General features: G+C 39.9%; 1 protein-coding gene across 1 annotated transcript; it reads left to right on the plus strand.

The window, feature by feature from the left end:
- The first annotated feature begins 23,637 nt into the window (after positions 1-23,637).
- On the plus strand, positions 23,638-24,615 carry LOC117721701 (alpha-defensin 6/12-like). The gene is made up of 2 exons (XM_034520500.2): positions 23,638-23,861; positions 24,398-24,615. Exons 1-2 carry the CDS (start codon positions 23,690-23,692, stop codon positions 24,499-24,501), a joined length of 276 nt encoding a protein of 91 aa, XP_034376391.1. The 5' UTR covers positions 23,638-23,689; the 3' UTR covers positions 24,502-24,615.
- The last annotated feature ends 931 nt before the right edge of the window (positions 24,616-25,546 follow it).

Raw genomic sequence — 25,546 nt, forward strand, 5'->3', positions numbered from 1 at the left:
CCTAACCTTGAACTTTCCAGCCCTAGTGGTGAGCTGCCCTTTCCCCAGAGGCTCTTCCCTATATAAACCAGACAGATAGTTTTTGTGCCCTCTCTTTCTTCCTCCTACCCCCTTCTCTCTTTCTCCCTCAACCATTTTTTCTTTCTCTGTCCCTCTTCAACTCCTCCTCACGTTCCCCATGGCAAATTAGCTGGTCTTGGTCCTTGGGGCCAGTGAGCTTCCATAAATGTATAAGAAATATAAAAGCATGTATAGAAAAATTGTAAAAAAATTGGTCATGTAATAGGCCAGGTATCAGTATTTTTTAATAACCATTTTTGTTATTATTTGGAATAAGGAATATTTCATTAAGTTTTTCTTCAAAATACTTTTCTAATCTTGATGTATAATTTTGTATTAACACAGCAACAGTTTTAAAACAGGAAATTAAAAATTTCTTTGGAAATAAAAAAATATGAATGTGCATTAATGGTCTCTTTTGTCAAAGGACTGCTATAAAACAGCCAACAACTAATTAGTCTATATAACATATCTATTAATAACATCTGCTTCCTCTACTTATTGTAGAGTTATTTCACTTTCATCAGTTAATTGTCAAAGGAAATTAGAATTTGTATCTCCCTTGAGAACATCAAACAGACACTTAAGTCTTATTGTGGTGAGCTTAAGGTAAGGTCTTAGCCAGTTAGCATCTCTTAGAACCTTTTAAGAATAATTTAAAATAAGTAAACTATCTTTTCTCATTTGAATTTTCTGTGTCACAATTTATTTAGGAATATAACTAATGTCTCAAATGTTGAAATGATATTGTCTTTGAATGTTTTTTTGAGCAACAATCACTCTCTAAGATATTTAAAGCTTGTTTTATGAGAGCAAAGCCTTGTATTAAAACTCCTTTAGAGGGATCAGCTAATGAGCCAATTGTGTAACAAAAGGAAGTGTTCATCAGGGCCTTGTTTGAGTCCAGATAAAACTCTTAACTGAGATCTTTTTTATACATCTGGTTTTTGAATGGCCCTTACCTTGAATTACCAGTTTTAATCTAGCTTTTTATTACCAAAATTATGAAATTTTAATCATACCCAGTAAGCTATAGGCTAATAATGTATAACCAAAAAATGCAAAACATGTTTATACTTTTAAAACCAGTCAAAAACAAAAATGAAATAAATGTACATCTTACAGATTTTATTCAAACACTTTTTTTTTTACCTTTTCTAGCTGTAATTTTAAGAGAAAAGCACCCTTTCACTTGTAGAACTAGAAAAACAACTATCAATTTCTTTACCATAAAGCAAAAAAACTGTTGGCCGCAATTCCAAGAGCAGCTTATGGAAACAATTAGCTCCTGTCAGGGCTCCTCCAGCCACAGAGCAGGGTAATTTATCTATCAGCTCTTGTTGTGTAAATTGAAATTGTCTTTTAAGCAAGTTTTAAGGTAAATCAAGGGGTAGATAGCAAGCAGTTTTAACCATTTTTTTTCATGTTTTTTTTAACATGAAACAGAACAACAATCATTCAAACAACGAAACAAAGACAGACAATTGACACACATGGACAGGTTGGAGTGCCAAGGACAGACAATAGACAGAAAAAGCAGAATGAAGGATCTCTCCAGTAGGATCCAGAGAGAAACTAGGACATCTCCTGATGCTCTCTTGCTCCCAGGAGGGCTCTGAAATAGGCTTTTTTTTTCTTTTGTTAACATGCCAGAGAGCAGACAACTACTTTAGCCCTTTCTCTCATTTTCAAGGTTTAACTTTTCATCTCCTCTTTAGGAGGTGTAGCATTTTCTTATCAATAGTCTCCTCTTGGGGAAAAACACCAATGTAATCAAAGAATTTTTAAAGATCTTTTTTTTTCTTAACCCTAGTTCTTCACGTCCTGATGGACTTCTTGAGCCCTGTCACAAAGAGTGACCATTTAGAAAATTCTTGTCCTATGGCTTACCTTAAGAGCTCTCAGCTCTGATCCTCCTCCCAGACTGTCTCATGGCAGATTGGACCATGGCATCCTATTGAGTAGAAGTCTCTCTCAGGTACTTTGGGAGTTGTTCTTGGGTGCTCCCGAAAAATGACAGGTAGGCCTACTCTCCTCTGAAGAGCTGCCGTTCTCTCTTCTGTGATGCCTGGTGCCTCACGTTTGGATGCCAGATGCCCTGGTCTGTGGAGCAGTGAACTAGGACTGGGGGACCACCAGAAAATGAGAATAGGGGAGAAGGCTACATGAATTAGGACAGCAAGTCAAGAAATCTGATCAAGCTGTCAAATTTTTATTCTTCCCACACCAGGTTGTATACACATAGAAGCAGGATATGGGGAGGGGGATGATATAGGGTCTCTTTGTTTCTGGGGCGCACAAACATTCTCAAGAACAGGATATTGCCTGGGTAAAAAGTTTGCAGAAAAAAAAAACATAACAGAACAGGTTGCTAGGTACTGGCCATAAGATCTATGGTCATTTGTTCTGATCTAAGCTAGTGCTTTACCACTGAGGCTACCTGTCCACAAGATCTATAGCTATTTGTCCTTAACTGGGTTAGTGCTTTCCCACAGGGAACAAGATTTTGTGCTAGTAGGCATGTATGACTGACTAAGGAGTTAACGTTTAAGCAGGGTTGCTCCTGACAATTAATATTGGGTATATAGCTTTCTAAAGACTTTTGGGTTTTAGAATCAAAATCTTATTTCAAAGCCCTTTTAAAAAAATCCTGGCTCCCAGTGTTATGGACTCAGAAAACACTGTAAAACCATAGACTCAATGTAAATTGTAATTAACTCAATTTTTATTTCAAGCTGCAGATGTCCTCAGTTCCCATGGTTGGATTTGAAACTGAGACCCAGGTAAAGGCCAGGGCCCAGATTGTTTCAGTGCAGAATTCTATCAGACCGTCCAGGAAGACCTAATACCAATTCTCTTCAAAACTATTCCACAGAATAGAAACAGAAGGAACAATACCCAATTCGTTCTATGAAGCTACAATTATGCTCATACCTAAGCCTCACAAAGACCCAACAAAGAAAGAAAACTACAGTACAAACTCTCTTATGAATATTGATGCAAAAATACTCAATAAAATTCTCGCAAACCGAATCCAACAACACATCAAAGCAATCATCCATCATGATCAAGTAGGCTTTATCCCAGGAATGTAGAGATGGTTCAATATTCAGAAATCCATCAATGTAATCCACTACATAAATAAACTCAAAGAAAAAAAACACATGGTCATCTTTCTAGATGCTGAGAAAGCATTTGACAAAATTCAACATCCCTTCATGTTTAAAGTCTTGGAAAGATTAGGTACCTAAACATAGGTACCTAATTAGATTTAGATACCTAAACATAGTAAAAGCAATATACAGCAAACCAGTAGCCAACATCAAACTAAATGGAGAGAAACTTGAAGCAATCCCACTAAGATCAGGGACTAGACAAGGCTACCCACTCTCACCCTACCTATTCAATATAGTACTGGAAGTCCTAGCTAGAGCGATTAGACAACAAAAGGAAGTCAAAGGGATACAGATAGGAAAGGAAGAAGTCAAAATTTCACTATTTGCAGATGATATGAAACTATATTTAAGTGACCCTAAAACTTCCACCAGAGAACTCCTAAACCTGATAAACAACTTCAGTAAAGTGGCTGGATATAAAATCAACTCATAGAAATCAGTAGCCTTCCTATACTCAAAAGATAAACAGGCTAAGAATGAAATTAGGGAAATGATACCCTTCACAATAGTTACAAATAATATAAAATATATTGGACTGAATCTAACCAAGCAAGTGAAAGATCTGTATGACAAGAACTTCAAGTCTCTGAAGAAAAAAATCAAAGATCTCAGAAGATGGAAAGATCTCCCATGCTCCTGGATTGGCAGGGTTAATTCAGTAAAAATGGCCATCTTGCCAAAAGCAATCTTTAGATTCAATGCAATTCCCATCAAAATTCCAAATCAATTCTTTATAGAGATAGAAAGAGCAATTTGCAAATTTATTTGGAACAACAAAAAACCCAGGATAGTGAGAACTATTCTCAACAACAAAAGAACTTCTGGGGGAATTACCATCTCTGACCTCAACCTATACTACAGGGCAATAGTGATAAAAACTGCATGGTATTGGTACAGAGACAGGCATGACGATCAATGGAATAGAACTGAAGATCCAGAAATGAGCCATCATACCTATGGCCACTTGATCTTTGACAAAGGAGCTAAAACCATCCAGTGGAAAATAGACAGCATTTTCAGCAAATGGTGCTGGTTCAACTGGAGGTCAACATGTAGAAGGATGCAAATCAATCCATTCATATCTCTTTGTACAAAGCTCTTTTGTACAAGTGGATAAAAGACCTTAACTTAAAACCAGATACACTGAAACTAATAGAAGAGAAGGTGGGAAAGACCCTGGAATACCTAGGCACAGGGGAAAAGTTCCTGAACAGAACACCAATGGCTTATGCTCTAAGATCAAGAATTGACAAATGGGACCTCATAAAATTGCAAGGCTTCTGTAAGGCAAAGGACATTGTCAATAAGACAAAACAGCAACCAACACATTGGGAAAAGATCTTAACCAATCCTACATCTGATAGAGGGCTAATATCCAAGATATTAAGATATTAAGATGTTTAATATTAAGATATCCAAAGAACTCAAGAAATTATACTCCAAACAACCATATAACCCTATTAAAAGTGGGGTACAGAGCTAAACAAAGAATTCTCAACAGAGGAAACTCGAATGGCTGAGAAGCACCTTAAGAAATGCTCAACATCCTTAGTCATCAGGGAAATGCAAATCAAAACAACCCTGAGATACCACCTCACACCAATCAGAATGGCTAAGATCAAAAACTCAGGTGATAGTAGATGCTGGTGAGGATGTGAAGAAAGAGGAACACTCCTCCATTGTTGGTGGGATTGCAAGCTGGTACAACCACTCTGGAAATCAGTCTGGCAGTTCCTCAGAAAACTGGTCATAGCATTACCTGAGGATCCAGCTATACCACTCCTGGGCATATACCCAGAAGATGCTCCAACATATAACAAAGACATATGTTCCACTATGTTCATAGCAACCTTATTTATAATAGCCAGAAGCTGGAAAGAACCAAGATGTCCCTCAACAGAGGAATGGATACAAAAAGTGTGGTACATCTACACAATGGAGTATTACTCAGCTATAAAAAATAATGAATTTGAGAAATTTTTAGGTAAATGGGTGGATCTAGAAATTATCATCCTGAGCAAGTTAACCCAATCACAAAAGAACACACATGGTATTTACTCACTGTTTAGTGGACGTTAGCCCAAAATCTTAGAATAGGGAAAACTCAACCCGCAGACCACATGAAGCTCATGAAGAAGAGGGAAGACCAAGAGGGGATGCCTCAGTTCTACTCAGAACGAGTAACAAAAATACTCAAGGGAGCAAATATAGAAACAAAACATGGGATAGAAACTGATGGAGGGGCCTTCAGGAGACCATTCCACCTGGGTATTCATCCCATGTACAGTCACCTAAGCTAGACACCGATGTGAAATGCTTGAACTGCATGCTGTCAAGAATATGATATAGCTGTCTACTTAGAGGTCTGCCAAAGACTAACAAATTTAGAGTATGATGCTCACAGCTAACCACTGCTATGATCAAGGGTTTCCCAATGGAGAAATTAGAAAGAAGACTGAAGAAGCAGAAAGGGTTTGTGACCCCAGAAGGAAAGCAACAATACCAAACAACCAGAGCCCCCCAGGGTCTAAACCACCAGCCTGGGAGAACACAGGGAGGGACTCATGACTCTATCGGTATATGTATGGGAGGATGGCCTTGTTGGGCATAGGTGGGAGAGGAGATTCTTGGTCCCATGAAAAACAAACACAGAGTAGGGGGGGATTGTGAGGTTGGGGAGGGAGTATTGATACTCTCATGGGCATTGTGCCTGTATAACACATTTAGGAATACAGGGCTTCTTTAACTTTTTTAACTGATTTGGGACAGTTAGCCTATGAGTTAAGGGACTATAGCAAATTCATGGCTTTGAGTTTATTGTAAGGGTGTTTTCCATATTTTATTTAGAAATAGCTGAGAGGAATTAACAGACAACAGTCTAGGTTACCTTGCATGGATAGTTGGTTTTCAACACCTCAGAAGTCCATAGAATTGACGTTACAAATATTTATATATTAATGTTCATTTTGATGAGAGACCTGTCTGCTCCTGACAGCTTCCTGTCTTGGATTCTAAGAAGAAATTGAGCATCCTTGGAGTTACTCCAGTTGTGCGGTGACAGCCACTAGGCAAGAATTGCCTCTTTCCATCTATAGACAAATTACTGTCCAGAAAAGGACACACTTGCAGAATAGTCGAGTCATTATATCTGCCTAGACAGAGTAATCAGCCCTTAATAATTCTGCATCACTAAGGTCTGTCAGATGATTCTGGGCCAGAAGGCTGAAGATTTGATGCTCCAATGTTCGGCAGTATAGGGGCTTTCCAGGTGTTCAGTGGTCTCTATAAATTGGCTAAGTTTTAGAAGCTATGCTTAGTGCTTCCCATAATTTCAGTTAACTCAGTCATTCTGGATTTCTAATGGGGTTGAAGACCTATAGTCTCATAGCCAATCCTGGCTATTAACTTTGATAGAAAAGATCTGAGTGGATAGTTTTCAGCTGACATACATCCTAAAGCCAAGAAAAAGAGCCAGGTTCAAAACTAAGTGTTTTAGTTAGGAGAGATGACAAGGTTCTGGTTAGTCCAAAAAAATGATTGACTGGGTATTAGGACTATCTTGTACCTCACTGGTACAATTAGGAATAATTATGCTCTAATTGCATTTTGAGAGAAAAGTTTTATTTTAACAGGAAGGGTGAAGCTAGGTGATGAGAGAGAGAAAGAGAGAGAAAGAGGGGGGGCATGGAGGCAGATGTTCACGTGTCTCCACCAAAGATAGTTTATATATCTAGGTTGGGTATTGGGTTACACTTTTGATTGAGCATTACCAAACTTATAAAGCTTTTGATTAACATTGAAAAAATGTATAAAAGCAAAAAGGGAAAGGGGCATGGGATAGGGGTTTTCTAGGGAGGGGAAATGGGGAAAGGGGATGACATCTGAAATGTAAATAAAATATAGAAAAATAAAAAAGGCCAGGGCCCTTTAACTTCAAAGACCCCAGTGATCTTTCTGTTGGAGTTTTCTCAGTGTGAACGAACATCTAGTGTTTCCTGCATTCCTGGACTTTCTAGTCTTGTCTTAGTCTCTGGTTGTTCTCAGAGCTGGCCTCAGATGTAAGACAGTGTCTTTAGCCATCATATTCCCTATTAGCTCTAGAACACTGGAAGCAAATCATTGATTCCTGTTGAGGCACAGGTTGTTCCTGAGTCTGTGGGGCTGCCCTACACCAGAGTCTATTCTCTATATAATCTAGACATGTAGTTTTCTCCTCTCTCCTCTTCTCTCTCTGCATGTAGGCTTTCTCTGTTTCTCTGCCCCCTCCCCTCTGTCTTTGCTCACCTTGGTGACTTTCCTGGCCTCCTTCCTTGGGACCAGTAAGCTCAACTGGGCCCTAGAGTAGTCTCCCAACAATAACACTTTTCATATATGTGTTTATCATTTACCTATATAACTTTTTTATAACAAGTTAGCAGTTTTTACAAGATTAATATTTTACAGTTTCATCTCTGTGAAATTTTAACCTTAAGAATTAACACTTTTTAGTAAATTTGTTTTCTGATTAAACCAACAATTAAAAGCTATTGAATAAATATTCAAATTTGACACTCAAAACCTATTTCCACTGAAGTGTCAGATGGCTCACAGGGTTATCAATTCTCCAAGTATCAATTTGCCGTCATATATATATATATATATATATATATATATATATATATATCACATACACACACACATAATGCTTAATGCTTATAAATGTAAACCATCTTTAAGAAGATACTCTACCATAAAATATGGGTTGGCATTCCTGGGTGTGATTCAGATACTTACCTAAATGTGCTTGAGGGCAAATTCTAAATTCTTGTATACAAAGGCACCAAATAAGTCATTGCCAATGTCAGCACACTGTAGAGAACAGCACACTGGATAAGATCCAGTTGCCAGAGTCTCCAATACAACCCTGAGTTAGAAGAGAAGGAAAGGGTAGAACAGGTATGTGTGTGTGTGTGTGTGTGTGTGTGTGTGTGTGTGTGTGTAGAGGAGGGAAGAAAAGCATAAGGAGGAAAGTTAAAAAGAGCAGGCCTAAGAGCTGGGCAAGTCCAGGCAAGTCAATTACTATTAGAATAAACCTAGGCTCCAGAATTCACTCACGGATAATGGTTCCAAAATTCCAATGTGCTTTACATCAAACCACAACCAACAGTCCCAAAAATGTTAAACAAAAAAGGAAGACACAAATCAGGGTGCTTGAATCTCACTTGGAAGCAAAAGCATAATAGTCATAAGAGGCAAAGGGAGGGAGGGTACTGGGTAGTAGAGTAGAGAAAATGGGGAATGGGGGGACAGGATCAGGTGTGAAAGAGACAGGAGAGAAGCCCAAAGGACAAAAATATTTAACAGAAATATGCAGCTACTGTAGGTAGCAGGGCAGAAGGCAAAATCTAGGAAGTCTCAGAGAACTGGGATTGGTGAGGCTCCCAGAAGTCAACTGGGGTGTCCTTAGCCAAGATGCCTAATGGTGGGGCATGGAACCTAAAGATGCCCCCTCGGCAATCAAGCAGGAACCACAGTAGAGAAATAAGGACATCACCTACATACCTTTTGATCCAAAATTTGTCTGGTCTAAAAGAAATGCAGGGACAAAAATATAGCAGAAACTGAAGAATGGAAAACCAATAATTGACCCAACTTGAAACCCATCCCATGAGCAAGTACCAGTCTCTAACACTGTTAATGGTATCCTGGTATGTTTGCAGACAGGAGCCTAGCATAAGTTAACCTCTGAGCTGAGGTTCTACCCAGCAGCTGACTAAAACAGATGCAGAGATTCACAGGCAAACATTGGATGGATGTCAGGAACCTATAAGGAAGAGGTGGGGAAAAGATTGAATGCCCTTAAGGGGATGGGAACCCCCAGGAAGACCAAGAGACTTAACTAACCTGGCCCGTGGGAACTCTCAGATATTGAGCCATCAAGGAAAGAGGAAACATGGTCCCAGGCACATGTGTGGCAGACATGCAGCTCAGCCTCCATGTCTTCAGGCTGCCTTGTCTGGCCTCATTGGAAGAGGACACACCTAAATCAGCAGAGACTTTATGCACAAGGGTAGGGGAATACACATCAAAATGTCATACTCTCTCATAAGAGCAAGGGAGAAGGAGAAACTCTGTGAGGGTGGACCAGGGGCAGGAGTTGGGTGATGCAGTGTTCAGGATGTGAATTAATTGATTAATTTTCACAAAGCTTTGAAAGTCTTTGAAGAAAGTCTGTAGAGTGCCTGCACCCAATGTGCTGTGCATGTTTACTCTCTGTGAGACAGGGTCTTTGTATGTAGTCCTTCTGACATGGGTATTACAGTTCTGTTTCTGGTTTCATCCTAGTGCTGGAATTACAGGCCTATACCACCAGGGCTGTGCTCCGCTGTACTTGAATGAGACATGTTATGAGCCAGTAAACACCCACAAAAAAACTGTGTCACAAGGAGACAGGACAGAAATTTCTTCTGCATAGGGTTTAGAAGCTGTTTCTCAAAGACTGCAGCTCACATTGCTGCAGAGTCAAAACATTTTCAAACTCTGTAGTCAGCCCAGAAGTGTTTCTTTAAATTACAGGGATCTATATTAATGGAAGTGTGTGACATATTTTGAGGATTCGTGGATGTTTCTGGTGTATTCTAAAAGCAATAGATAGAGGCAGGCAGATTTCTGAGTTCAAGGCCAGCCTGGTCTACAGAGTGAGTTCCAGGACAGCCAGGACTACACAGAGAAACCCTGCCTCAAAAAACCAAAAAAAAAAAAAAAAAAAAAAAAAAGCAATAGATTACAACAGAGCCCAATTCACATGATTGTTGATAAATATTAAAGCAGCTGGGATCAAAAAAGCTTATCATTTACATTTCATTGCTCATGAGTTAGACAAACAAAGTCATCAAATAGATGCAGCATGTGGTATAAGTAGGAATCTAAGATCGGAGGGACACCAAAGTGTTCAGTGAGATTAAGGAAGCTTTGTGTGGCCTGTTCACACTGCCTTGTTCTCTTCCCTTACACATATGCAAACACTAAAATCTCACCCTAATTCAAAGGGCTCATTTTTCTGGGATCCACATTTTAGTGACCAGAATCAAACAAGATAAGGGACTCTCCTGCTTCTTGATAGTAGGCTCCTGCTTCCCAAAAGAAGGGCTTGAAGATGACACTCAGTCCTGAGGGCCTTATCTCTATCTGTCTTTGTCTCTTCATCCCATCTTCACACCCACAGCCAAGCAGTTCAAGAGCCAATAGCCTAGGAACATTCACTGAAATGCAATCTGTTGAGACCCAGGTCTGTTTGTATGTTTTTCTCAGGTGCTCTAGTGTAATTCCATATTAAAAAGTCTTTTCGAATGAGACTCTGATCAACACTGGAGAGGTTTCCAGGAAAGGAGGGCAAGGTTCATAGAGAAATGGACAGATGGGCTGTCACTGGCCATCAGGTGGCATGGCTGTCCTAAAGGTTCTTCTTTTCCCAGAGTGTCTTCATAGGACTCTCAGTGCAGTAGTGTTAGGCATCAAGCTCCAGTCTACTGAGCTCTAAATATTACCACATGAGTTCCAAAGCAAGCATTTTAAGAAAAGTCAGAGAGACCCTGTAAAAGAGGCTAGAATCTCTGAATTAATAGATCTTCTGAACATCAGTGAGAATGTGAGTTCATGAAAGCCACCACAACCCCTTGTTAGCACTTTGGCATTTGCAAGGCTTGGGAATCTGTTTTTATTTTACTAGAGTTAAACTTGTACCTTAAAGTGGCTTAAGGGAGTAAGGGATAAATATGGAAGCATCCTCATAAATGCCTTTAAATTTGATGGGTGGTTATTAAGAACTGAAAGCTCAGAATCTCCAGTTCCATATGCAGGCCAGATTGTTTCAGGATCCAGGCACCTGTACAGATGGCATGAGTTGTTGTAGTGACTGAGGATACTATTGGTCTGTGACCAGATTCCTCTTGCTGGATCTCTGTGTGTTGCAGGATATTGGGTCATGTAAGTGACAATAGTTTTATTTTCCAACAGCTTAGCACCAACTGCGGTGTAAATAAAGGTATCTTAAGATACATATACCTAGATATCTTAAGCTAAAGACCTGAACACATGGTGTGTGTGTGTTTGTGTGTGTGTGTGTGTGTGTGTGTGTGTGTGTGTGTGTGTGTTTAAAGTCAGGCTGACATATATCAAATCCAGCATCCCCAGATATTCACAAACACTTTGGATGATGAGTATATCTGGGTGGGACTTCCTGCTTTGCTTCTTGTCTTAGTTAGACTTTTATTTCTGTGAACAGACACCATGACCAAGGCAACTCTTGTAAAGACAACATTTAATTGAGTCTGACCCACAAGATCAGAGGTTCATTCTATTATCAAGACAGGAACATGGCAACACCTTAGCAGACATGGTGGAGGAGAATCTCAGAGTTCTACAGCTTCTTCTGAAGGCTGCTAGCAGAATACTGACTTCCAGGCAGTTAGGATGAGGGTCTTATTGCCCACACCCACAATGACAGACCTACCCCAACAAGGCCACACCTACTCTAACATGGCCACACCTCCTAATAGTGCCACTCCCTGGGCAGAGCATGTATAAACCATCACACTTCCTATTTAGTGCCTTTGATGCGTATTGCTACTTACAGTCGTGTCTGTAGAGCTCCCACACACTTAGGACTTTATGGGCAGATACATGATCTTGGCCTGCCCTGCTTGTCAACTTCTAATATTTACAATGAGGAGGTTGGTTTCTTTGAAAAGTTAGGTTATTATGACCATGTAAAAATGAAGATAACCATGTTTTCATATTTCTCACATGGCCAACGGCTTTGAGAGTGATTCTGATCTAAATGAAGCAGAGTTATGAGAGGAGAGACTATGATGCTGACAACAGCATTTACCTTTCTTATTATCCATCAGAAGCCTGCGTGATAACCTTGACACTCCTACAGACCCTAGCTAAGAGTTGCTTTCTAGCATTCTGTTATTTGGCTCTCAGAATCTTGCTTGGAGACAATAATCAAGCACACACACACACACACAGAGAACTCAGTGTAAGACCTTTACTTGGATATAAAGGAAGAGAAAACTCAAGGACACAACATGGGACAAATAATAGTCTCCTTTAAGATCTCAAGTCATATGACAAATGCACTCTTCTTCTTCTTAGTGCTCAGCTGCAGCAGAGTCAGAAGATGTGGCCTTGGTAATGGCAGGCCCCAGAGAGCAGTTCTCCAAAACCATAGGCTGTAAGTCTGCAATAGCAGGTCAAGCCTGACTTCACATCTGGGAATACAGAAATCATATGAAGTACTTAGTTTCTGAATTGGCTGAAGAGATCTTGGGCAAGACATGTGCTGGGTGAAATGGACTCTCCACATTGATCATTTTGTCACCAGCATGATCAATCACGATCAATATGAATAAACATTTATGGTAAGCACAAAACTAAAGGCTAATCTCCATTTGTCTTAATTTTGTTTTCATTTTTTGTGCTCCTGCCATTACATAAATATCTAAACACACATCTCCAATTCTTAAAATATAATAGACACAATAAAATAGACCACACCTAGCTATTTAGATCTAGAAGAAAAAACTAGTCACTAAGTATCTATTTATTTAAACCTATGGCATTCACAAACAAATCCTTGCAGAAAAAACTGATATATTTGGCTCTTGCTGTTCAATGAGGAAAATAAAGAATCAATAAATTCACCTGGGTGACCCAAATTCAGAGATTATCTCTACCCCTTCTCTCTACTCCATGTCTCTAGCATGATGAGGTATCTCACCTGCATCTTGGAGAGCAGTGCTTTTATCCCCTCCAAAGGATACAGAAATAACCTGGTCCTCCTCGACCAGCTGCTCCAGGTCTGGATCCTCCTCAGCTCTTCCTTGGGGAGATTCTGCCTGGGTCTGGAGAGCCAGCAGGAGAAGTGTGTTGAGCAGAGTGAGCATCCTATGGCTGTGGGTTTCCTAGGGGATGAAAAAAATTCAGGAAGTGTGTGTGTGTGTGGGTGTGTGTGTGTGTGTGTGTACACAAAGGTGTTGTTAAGAAAAGGATCCAAGACTGTCCCTGCAGTTATAAACAGTCTACATTGATAAGGAGAGGAATTTGTACTCAATGTCTTCTCGATATTGTTATTCCCAGAGCTTTCTTAAGACAGGCCTTGGTCCATGAATTCACTGGCTGCCTTTGGTATAAGCTGGTAGTGATGAGGAGGAGCCTGATACTGTTTCCTGTTATTAATGGATTTTGTACTTACACTTGAGTGAGTGTCTACATTTTAATGTTAAAAAAGAAAAGAAACAGCATTTTCATGCATTAAGTCTAAGGAACAATGCTCCAAGTCTCTGAAGATGGACTCTTATCTGTTATCTGAAGTTCTTGACTCTGGGGTCAGACCTGCATCCTGAAGATGTAGAGAGTCAGTGCTTGTGGACCACATTGACCTTAATAAAGTATGGATGAAGTGAGCCGTGACTGTAGGCAAAGCATGTCTAATGAGAACAAGTTTTAATTTTTTCTACTTCTGTGCAAGTAGGAATGGGAAATGAGACAGTAAGTACTAAAATACACACCCAATTATTTCATGCACAATTGGAACTCTTTCTAAAGTATAATGAAATAAAGCTCTGGACATAAGACATAAAAGCATAAAACTACTAGAAGAAAACTTAGAACTGGATCTGCACAGTGATGTCTTGCATGGCACCAAAGGTGCTGGGAACAAGGGAGGTGGGCATGTGGAATTGTGTAATTGCACTGGGCTGTGCAGTTTCTACAAAACAGCAGAAATAAGCATTGGGGTGAGGAGGCAGGGTAGAACATGATGTAAAAGTTAGCAAAGCATACATCTGGAAAGAAACTAATACCTAAACTATTATATAGACAACGTGTGCAACTCAGTAAAAAAATCAAGCAATACCTAAAGATATTTCTTAAAGTAAAGATTATGTTATTATCCCTACTGGAATGACAATAAAGACATTTGTGTTTTGGCAAAAGTTTTGTGAGTTTCCACTTAACCAGGTGTTACTGTCCATCCCAGCTACCAGAGGCCCAGACAGAAGAACCCTAGAAGTGAGTCTGATGATGTGGACTCCTCCAGAGCAGCCTTGGTTAAGGGATTGCATTGCAGCTAGGTCTCTCAATGACATATAAATGCTTTGAAAATTACTTTCATTTCTTACAGACCCTTGGGGTATACAGGGAGAACAGAGCAAAAGAAGCAGCACTCTTCTGTCCAGACCTGGGGATACAAGAGCAACGAAAGCATCTTGGAACAGACTTCCCCTATTTAAGAGTCACTTGTGATGTCTTAATTTCTTGTGGTTAATTTCTATTGAATACCTCAAACACCTGTGGTGCAAGGACAGTTAAGCAATTTGGAAAAGCTGAGGGCAAAGCTGAGCTTTTCAGAAGGATGTCTTGTTTATCTTGTCCAGGACTATATAACACCCACTTGCCCATCACTGCTCACTCCAAGGAGCTAGTACTGCATAGCTCTGTGGCTGAGCCTTAAATACTGGTATCAGAAAGTATGAAAGAGCACACAGGAAATGTATGGCTTACAAATCATGGCTTATGTTTTGTGAAGATGACTAGAATACATAGTTAATGAACATATAAAGAAGGATTTGAAAACTAGTTCTAAGTGACCTCTCCCAGGACCTAATTTACAACCTTTAGAACTAGTTAAGCCATTTAGCAGAGTAAGGATATTGCACTATGGTGAGATTGTACATTATTTCTGCTGTGAGACTTTGGCGCTCCTAATAGAGTCTCTCATGTGATTGAAGTATATTTATCAAGTCATTTTCTGAAAGCACAGCATGCAACTTTTCTTGGCCAATAAATACAGCTAAATAGCACTCTAGAGCCATATGGGGGAAAAACACTCATGCCATTGTTCCTTGAGACATAATGTCTTCTGAATGTACCCATGGCTGGACAGATGGCAGAGTGATTGGAATTAGCCAGTCTACCAAGTGATGTGTGCACAGAGGCATTATGCCTAAACCAGTACTGGCCAGGTATAAAGACAATGTTAGACCCAGTTGATCAGAATGGACATTCCATGCTGGATACACCTGACTTTCCATCATACAGTCCCTAGGAGGAAAACAGTGCTTTGAGGTGACCTCAAATCTCTGACACTGCTATCAGGATGCAGGCTTGTCCCAGCTCCTTTTGAACATAAATGAGGTAATATCTTGACCAGTAGCAAAATCTCACACTTGCCAACATACTGTATTTTTGTCTCCAAGATTTGAAATGTTAATATTTCATTTTCTCCTTACTAGATGATGCTGTGGCCAGAATGCTTAAATCTTACTAAAATTAAGGTATGGAAATCATACTCCCAGATGTTATGAAATTTATAAGTGGAGTCTTCTGGAAGGGGATGAGGGTAAAAGGGAAGAGCCCCAGGGATAGGGTAGTTCTCTCATAAAAGAAGCTTAGGGAATGCCTTGTCCCTTTCACCAGGTACTGACATTTTCTGAAAATGTCATTTATAAGCCAAAAAATAGGCCATCACCTCAGAATAATCCTTTTGACACTTTTATCTGAAACTTCATAGCCATCAGAACTGCAGCATATTGGTATCATCTGCTGTGTATAATATAATGATTATATGACTTGGTATGTGGTGTCCTCTTAACAAGACAAAATGGACTAAGGCCAATGTTCAGACTGGAACTCATCTGTCATACTTTGAGGAACTCTGAGTTTTGTTGGGGGACACCACAGGGAACAAACTGCAGACCCTTACACTGTAGATCAGAAATATGAAAGGGGCAGGTTCTTTGGGGAAAAATGTTTTGGTTTATAATGTTTACAAATATCCATCTTCAAAACCCGCTCTGCTTCAGACAGGTTGATGATGATCCCGCCCTCCTGAGCCAGGATGGATGGTTGTACTCTGCACATCTGATCTCAGATCACAGCCTGTCTCAAGCTCCCTCCTAACATCAGTACCAACTTTCCAACCATGCTGGAGAGTTTTTCTGCAGTAAACTCTGCAAATCCTAGATAACCACTCATCTCTATGCTCATGGCACTAAGCAATGTCCAAATGATAAATAAGAGTTAGAAGATGTGTGTGTGTGTGTGTGTGTGTGTGTGTGTGTGTGTGTGTGTGTGTGTGTGTGCTGTTTGAAATCCATTTATTCTTGTTATGATATCTTACACAACAGTAGGAAAGCATAACACATTCATGCACATCTACAGTAAGAGAACATGTGACTTATGTGCATTATTTGAATATCATCCTTTGCTTTGTCAATGCATTGATGAAGTGGGAACTTCATCTTGTCAACCAATGTTTCTCCAGAATGAACCAGAACACACATCCTAGTTAAGTGTCATAAGGTCCTGTACTATTTGGGATACTTTGATGAAAAACTTCTTATTCATTAATTATCCATATTTCTGCAATGCAGATGCAGAATTAGTGTGCATCCCAAGTGGGGTTCAGGTCTCTGTCCTTGGGGAGGGACTTACTGGGGTGGGCTGGATGGATTTGGTGATTGCTAGAACATAAGGAAAAACTAGCAAGTTTTTTTTCCCCTAGGAGTTTGAACTACAAAGCCTTTCTAGATCTGCCCTTCATTCTCTCTGCCATATGTGAGAGCCATCAGAGAAGGAAAGAGAAAGAAAGGCCAGAACACCTTTATTTCCTGAACCAACCAGTTTTTTTAAATCAGAATTTCTTCTTATGGTTCTCAAGGATTTGAATAAAAATGATGACTGAAGACTCCATTTAACACACATGGGAAGTGTGATCGTTCCTAACACAGAGCTGGGTCCAAGTGTTCTAGGTACACCCTGAGCATCCAGGTTCCTAGCTGACTGTCAAGCACAGGCTGGCTCCCCAGGTCTCTCCACACACTGGGCTCCTGCTCAACAATCCTCCAGGTGACTCCCAGCCATGAAGACCCTGGTCCTCCTCTCTGCCCTATGGCTCCATCTTGGGGTCCAGCACTGAGGCAGAGTGCAGTCTGGATAAAGCAGGGGAAAAAGTTGGCCTACTCAGTGCACAAACTAGTTAGGCACAAGGCTTACTAACAATCCATGATCAATTCTGCATCTTCAATTAAAATATGTGTGTTGGTTGAGGATGGAAAGGAGATTGCACAAGGGCAGAAGGGCAGAAAAGTAAGAATAGCACAGAAAGAAGTCAACAAAGTCACTTTCCTATCTCTGACTCAGTCGCGCCCTCTGCTGTCCTGCTTCTGGTGCACTTGCTGGGCTAAAGTACTAAGTGTTTATATCAGAATGACAAGGTTCATGTGAATCATGCTTGGAGAGAAAGATCTTAACTGAGAAACGGACATAGTTGGCATGTATTTATGCCAGGGAATCACTAACACAGAAAGTCCAAGGTTTACAAAAGACAGTGGGAATGATAGAGGACTTATAAACTATGGAGTTAGTGACAAAGAAGGAAGATTTTGTGAATCTTTTCCTTCGGAGCCAGGAGATTAAAATGACCTTATGTTGCCAGTGAATTGAGTTCAAGAATTTGTCAGAGTGAAGCTAGAGTGGGTTGTTCTGAAGAAGCTAGAGTGACAGAACACATCTCACAGGAGTGTGCTCCAGGTGCTTCTTCACCCCTGGGTACTGTCCAGTGAGGTGCCATGGCTGGTATTCGAGATCTTAGACCTTTTACTTTTAGGAGACGTGAATTAAGGAACAATAAACAACCATATCAAATTTTTCTCTTGCCTGAAATTATTTATGGTAATGGCTATCTCTGAGTCTTTTCTTAAAAAGTAAGTCCTCTTCCAATTGGTAGAATATAGTTATTTTTGAACTTTTCTAACAAGTAGCAAAACACCAGTGCCTATCATTATATGGATACATGCATAAAGTACATATAAATATACCAAACAGCTCAGAAGCAACAGGAATTTTGCTTTTATTTTGCAATAACCATACACAGTATACTTGTGACAGTTGATCATGCTGCTGACTGTCATGAAGTCTATATGACAAACATCCTTGATGCCTCAAGTGTCTTTACGAGATGTCACCCACTGGTGATTTCTTTATTCAATGCCTTATGCTCACTCTGTATCTCCAAGCCTACCCACGTCTTGTCTGGCAATTACGGGAATAATTCTAGTTTACTTGACTGACTCTGAGCCTTTTTGTTATATAAAAGGGGTGACACATGCCGCTCATTCTCTGCACCAAGAGTGAAGAAAAATTACAATTACTGCTCACCTTAAGACCTGGAAGTTACATGACATTTACCCATGATGCTGTGCGGCTAAGTCGAGAGTTTTTGGAATGCAAGTGTCAGACTCTCCAATCAAACTGTGTTAAACAAAACCCTGACTCCAGGTAGTAGCAATTGCAAAGATGAGCACAGTTTCCAAATACAAAGGAAAAAGAAGATCAACTGATGTTGCTGCCCCACTCCACACTCTTCTCTATTTTTCCCCTAATTTAGATGGGGCACTCTCAAGTGTACCTCCCATGTGACAAGGTCATATATTCTTCTGAAGCAATTTCATTCAGAGAACGACAAGTTACCTCAAGAAGGAATATGAATGAGTCCATGTAATGAGAAATAAAGTAAAAACCAAAGAGAAAGGCTATTAAAGAGATAAAAGATAAAGCCAACAACAAGAGCAGCACCAGCAAATAGATCACAAAGAAAGCCAGTAACTGAAATGAAACAAACAAGAGACAAGAGGGCTTGCCGGGCGGTGGTGGTGCACGCCTTTAATCCCAGCACTTGGGAGGCAGAGGCAGGCGGATTTCTGAGTTTGAGGCCAGCCTGGTCTACAGAGTGAGTTCCAGGACAGCCAGGGCTACACAGAGAAACCCTGTCTCGAAAAACAAAAAAACAAAAAAACAAAAAAAAAAAAAAAAAAGAGGGCTTAATAGGAGAGAGGCTACCTCCATGAGTTCACGTCTCAGGAACCACGTAGTGGGAGCAGCAAGCAGACTGCCATTAGCTGTCCTCTGACCTCCACACGAGTTCTGTGGCAAATGAGTTCTCCCTATACATACAATAAGGGAAGAAATACAAAATAGGCTTCCCCAGGTTTAGTTACAGAAAGCATGCTTTTGTCCAAAGGAAGGTTCCCTAGTTTGCTTAATCCCAATGAGTCCCAAACAGTTCATTTCACTTAGCCTTGGAAAAACATTGAGGGATGTCCAGTTTATATAATAACTGAGAATTGCTGTAGGTTGTGATGCTCACAAGACATGTCCCTATTGAAATGACATCTTCTCCATAAACATGGTATTGTTGACATGTTCCACTACGTGGGCCAGTGGCCATCACTTATCACTACACAGAACCTCTAATGGAATTTCACTGAGTAACCTATGATATTGTGAAAAAATATATACTCTATAAATGGATCCCAGTAGGATTTTTCAAAATATCCTACTGATCACTGAAACATCAAATGGACAACACATGCTTACTGGCTCATACCAGCCAACACTGAAACAGGCCCATGTTACTGCTTCTGACTGTGACCCTGGAGCCTCTGTGGAGGGTGTGGGAACACACAGAAAAAGTGTGTACATTGAGGCTAAAATCAAAAGCCCTATACTGACTATATAATTAGAATTTCACTAGACTTCACTAGCTCCTAAACATGCATCTTTAAAACTAGGAGGACATTCTTCAGCCACTTCCCATCAGCCACCTTTCACCATGTTCTTCTGGTCAGAAATACCAGCACATTACTCTGCAAGACTTTTCTATTTTTCTTCTTCCCATCATCATTAATATCTGGAATGTACTACATCAGTTCTCAGCTCATGCAAGTCTCATATATCCTTACATGTAAAATATTCTCTTCTAATTTGGGAAACTGATTAAATTGTATGATGTCTCTTTAACAAGGAGATGAATAACATAAAGTTCTTGAGGTATTTGAAACTAAGAGACACATTCCCCATTCATTTATCAAATATAATTTATTCACATTAGAGAAAACATTTAAATGCTATTGAACTTGAAAACTTCTAATGTAAAGTAAGAATACTAAATTTTCATGTATTGTAGAGCTTTGTGTGGTAACTTTATTGAAACCATAATAGTTTCAAACTTGTAATAAGCCAGATAGCGTTCTGAAGGTAGGTAATATGTATAGCATATTTATATTAGCTTATACTTATGAATTGATAAGATCTTTTTTCTCTTCCAATAAGAGGTTTTCACAAAACCCCAATAAAGTAGCTGCTTTTATTAACCAATGGTTTGTGGGTTTGTAAGGAACTTTGAAGAAGTTAATTGCCTTACTCAGAGACACTAAAGATTAGGCAACAGGGTTGTTGCAAGATCTCTTGTATTTTACCACTACCCCACATTCTACTTTAACTACTGTGGTTTACAGTGATACCTTCTGTCACTTACTGAGATTATTTGTTTTCCTTGCTTAGAACCTGATAGGAGAGCAAGGTTGAAAGACATCTGTTGATAGATGGTCTCTCTACAACTTTGCTAATTCCCTCCTCTGGGATTTGATGTGAAACCACCAATAAATAACTTATACTATCTAGGAATACCTGAAGAAAAGAGTTTTTAGTTATTGTTGTTTTGTTTTGTTTTTGGCTTTGTTTTTTTTGCCAGTTATCACAAGTAATAACTCACATGTGTGATCACTGCTATTCTAACACAGTGGATTGTTGAGGGTAATTGTGAGCTCTGTTGAATTTTTGCATTCTGGCATGTGATGCAAAATAAGTACAAAATCATCACCACACCTGCCTTACAGTCCAGGGTACAGTGCAGGAGAGCATAAGAAGAATCAAGTTCTCAAGCTGTGAACATCTTACCCAGCACTTCCTTTGGGTCAGCAGAATCCTAGGGCCTGTGGGTCATGAGCAAGATATTCGGTTTCAGAGGCCACTGGAGGTTAACTTCCATTCTTTGGAGGCCATGTTTGAATATATTAGGATGCTTGGACAAGATTTAGTACAAAGAGAAACAGCAATGAACAATAGGTCCTCTTTGTCTCTGGCCCACCAGCTCCATTCACAGAGCTCATTCCTAATATCTGTCGTACATTACCATGTGATATCATATGTTGTGATATTAAAGATCCTGAGAACCATCCATGAGTAGGTGGAACTTCCTCAGTTGTGGCAGTAGGTGGGTAAGAAAGATAACTCTGTCTCAAACATAGGATGTGGTAGGCATTTTCCTGGTGCCACTAAAACACACAGGCTTGAGTTTTACAAACTTAAATTGAAAGAAAGAAATCTCAGAAATATCATTAAAGAAAATGAAATGCCAGGTTCTTTGGTACAGCAAACATAACTGGACAAAGAGAAATGATAACCATTAAGGAGACTTTCAATATCTGCTACAAAGAGACAATTTCCAGACATTTTGAACAGCAGCTAAAGATTAATTAGAGAAAAACTGGGGGTGGAGGGATGGCTCAGTGGTTAAGACTACTTGATGCTCTTGTAGATAATACAGGTTTGGTTCTAGCTCCTACATTGCAGCTCATACCATTTTGGAACTCCAGTCCATGGGGATTTGGCACTCTACACTGGTATTCATATTCAATAGGCACACACAAACATACATTCAAGAAAATCACTTATAAAATCAAAATAAATAAATCTTTTTTGTTAAAAATGTAGAAGCAATGTGCCACCTAGTCCCTGAGTGTAGCATTTGATCTGACACAAGTGCACACACTTGAGCATATCTGCTGTCAATTCATCAGAAAAAATGTTATAACACTAACATATCAATTTTACTGATTATTTTGGAATGAGGAATGTAAAAAAGGAATCATAGCACCTGTATCAAATAAAGAAAACCATAAAATTCAAAAAGACTCTAATCTCACAGAGTAAAGAACTGCCTTTCTCCCAAGGCTCAATAAACCCCACAAGTATATAAATAACTGTGTACAATTTCACAGACGGAGGACTCTGATCTCTACCTTCTGGTGTCAATGATTAGCTGTCTTTCCTGAGGCAAGACAGCTGATGTTAGCAGGGTTTATGAAGAAACAAAGAAGAGAACATGAAACAATAAAGAAATGAAAACGATGGTGCAAACCAAACCTTGATGGCCATACTTACAAAGGGAATTCATCTTGAAGGACAGACTAAGCTGGTTCAACATTCTCTGAACATCAGTGACCACTATTGTACTGAACACTGGTAGGAAGGACAGAAAGGGAAAACACAGTAATATAGATCCTTCCCATTAGCACGGTGGTCTTTTGAGCATGCAAATTTTAGTAATCGCTACTGACACCAACTCTGAGGTGATCAGGAAAGACACTAATATATCTGAAATGTAAGGTGTGCTGCTTGACTCATATACCTAAGTCTACAGAGGTATTCAAGAGGTCATGTCTCATAAACAATAATGTACATGTGTGTGTATATTACACACATATTTGTATATATTTAGTGTGTGTGTATGTATATGTTTAATGTGTGTGTGAAATAATATTCTTTCTGCTTCACTAACTAATGTACAGAGCTATAAATGCAAACATTTTAACAAATGAATACTATTTATTAACATGTAAATATGAGTGGGCACTTGAGACAGTGGGACTCCATACACTGACTGAAAACAGCAGTATGTTCTGTAACTTTTGCTGTGTATGTAGTGAGAGAAATGGGATAAAACACATACACAGCAGGGTTCATGTATGACGTGACACACCTTGAGACTGGGTAACAGCCTATGACCCTCTCTACCTTGTGGATGCCATTTCTTGTAGGTCAGTTCTCATTTTTTGAAAGTGAAAGCATTGGAGAACCTCAGACATGTGGAATTCCACATGGATTGAGGGTCCCAAGTGTGAAGAAGCATCTGGAACACATTATTGGGAGATGTGTTCCATCACTCTGGCTTCTTCATAAACAACCACTGTAGCTTCACAGTCACAAACTCTGTCTCTTAAACTCAATTCACAAGGGAGCATAATAAGGCCATTTTACTTTCTCTATAAAGGCCCAAAGGAGGGTGTTTGCAAGGATACTTTTCATGAGGATGATTGATAATACCCCAAATCATGCAAAAAACTGACTCTACAGTGAGCTTGGTCAAGGTCTGGTCCAGAGTCCAGACTTTCTGAGAAGAGCAGGCTCCAACTTCAAAACACAAAAATCCTTTGTTCCATGAGCTTAATTAATTAGGCAATGCCTAGGTCTTTTCTTTTCCTCACTGAGAGGTAAATGCTCAAGCAGATGTGAAATAGGGGAAGATAGTACGGCCCCTTCATCATTATCACTGGTGGTGGTGGTGGTGGTGATGTCACTGAACAGAAAGAGCAACTTCATGATGGAAGCCATGAGGGCAGAGGAACATCAAAGGGATCCTGAGGGCAACAGACACTATCAGTTCCCATCAAAGAGTGCTTCCTCTAAGGGTGGGGCCTGTCTCAGTCCTATAAATGCAGGCTTGCTCCCCAGGACTCTCCACACACTGGGCTCCTGCTCACTAATCCTCCAGGTGACTCCCAGCCATGAAGACCCTTGTCCTCCTCTCTGCCCTTGTCCTGCTGGCCTTCCAGGTCCAGGCTAATCCTATCCAAGAGACAGATGAAGGGACTAAAACTGAGGAGCAACCAGGGGAAGAGGACCAGGATGTATCTGTCTCCTTTGAAGTCCCAGAAGTCTCTGCTCGTCGCAGTAATGGTGAGTACTGGTGCCCAGTGTGATGGAGGCTTGGAGTCTCCTGAGGGAGGGTTATAGATGAGCCCTGGAATCCTGTGGAGAGTAATCTGTCTCCCTTGGCAATTCTAGTTTAATTTGTTTTATATTCATTACAGTACCAGTGAGAGTGAAGTAACTCAAATTGAATTTCTTTCCCATAAAGATTTTACTGTAAAAAATACACACGGGAAGTTCACTAGAATACAGAGCAATCCTGTACTCTGAATAGATGCTTACAGAACACAAGGAGTCATCTTCTTAGGTATTAGTAGAAATTGTTCTTTGTATAAAGAAAACTGAATCAATTTGTGAGCATACTCAAGTGTCTACATGGTGACAAAAGAACACAGAAATTAAAGACAGATCAGAATGTCTCTCAAGTGCATGACCAACACCCCTGGAGTTCATTATGTATTGAGATGTCCACACTGAATCTCATCTCCTCATAGGATCACATACCATTCCATGCTGCCAACCTCAAAACTGAATGCCTGATTGTTTTCAACTCTTTTCATCAGGAAAGGTGACTTGCCACTGTAGAGCTAAATCCTGCAGATGGGGAGAAAGAGTTAATGGGACCTGCAAAATAAATAACTTACTGTTCATATCCTGCTGCCGCTGAGCATGGAGACCAGAAGAACAAGACAACAATGAACCCTGAGGCCACTGATGCTCACTGCTGATGACCACTCCATTTGAGCTGCTTCTTTTCCTCCAATAAATTGCTTGCAATGTGCTACTTGTGTGTTTGCACTCTTTGATGTTTGCTACAAGGCTCAGGCAGAACTCTGTATATAATGTTTCAGACCCAATTGGAAACCTTTGAAGATGTAGAAATAATTCAGTCTTTACTCACAGAATACTGCCTCCATATACTAACAAGTTAAGGATGACTTGAGGTTCAGAAACACAATGTAAAGAAAGTTCAGAATGCTTAAGATGCTGCTACAGGCCTTTCCTGACTTGTGACTCTGCCTTCAAGTAGAGTTGACTCATTCTCAAAGACATTGCCTATATGTTAAGAATAACTGCCCTTGGGTTTCAGGTTTACACACTTCTAAATGTTATATTTTAGAGTCCTGCTGTATCTGTAGAAAGTGTTGAAGTTTCAATGAATCAGGCCTGGATTATATCCCTGGCTTCTAAGCCCTGGGTTATTTTTGGCTTAATGGAGACAACTTTTATCAATACAAAAAGTCAGTCAGGAACACAATGGGTAGGATGAAAAGCAGGGCCCCCCACTCTATGATGTGCACATTATCTGCAGTATCTACCTTCATATAGGACAATATATGTTTTCTATACAGAAAACTTCTTCATATACAGAAAGTGTGCATGTCTGATGATGCCAGTATGCTCTTCAGGTACACTCAAGAGAATTACCATATAGCTTTGAAGGGCTTAACGCAGCTTGGAAGATATTTCCAAGATAAATAAAGAAATCAGTAGAAAATGCTTGCATTCTTAGTCTCCATTCAGGCTACTGGGTGCCAAGAGTCAGGCTCTAAATCACCACACATTCCTTCAGGGAAAACCATGTCCTGATGAAAGGATAGCAGTGGTGATGTCCTTGTAGACTGCAGCATCTACTAGCACAAAGGTTGTGGGTTCCCAGCAGACATTTTTGTGGGTTTTCAATAGGGAGAATTGAATACCCATATCACAGT

The sequence above is a fragment of the Arvicanthis niloticus genome, chromosome 16 (assembly GCF_011762505.2).
Source record: "Arvicanthis niloticus isolate mArvNil1 chromosome 16, mArvNil1.pat.X, whole genome shotgun sequence".
NCBI classification, from domain to species: domain Eukaryota; kingdom Metazoa; phylum Chordata; class Mammalia; order Rodentia; family Muridae; genus Arvicanthis; species Arvicanthis niloticus.

Excerpts from the sequence above, each read along its gene's own strand:
- LOC117721701 (XM_034520500.2), top strand. The coding sequence starts at position 23,690 with ATGAAGACCCTTGTCCTCCTCTCTGCCCTTGTCCTGCTGGCCTTCCAG. Across the intron at positions 23,862-24,397 it reads CTCTGCTCGTCGCAGTAATG|GAAAGGTGACTTGCCACTGT; the intron begins GTGAGTACTGGT and ends TCTTTTCATCAG.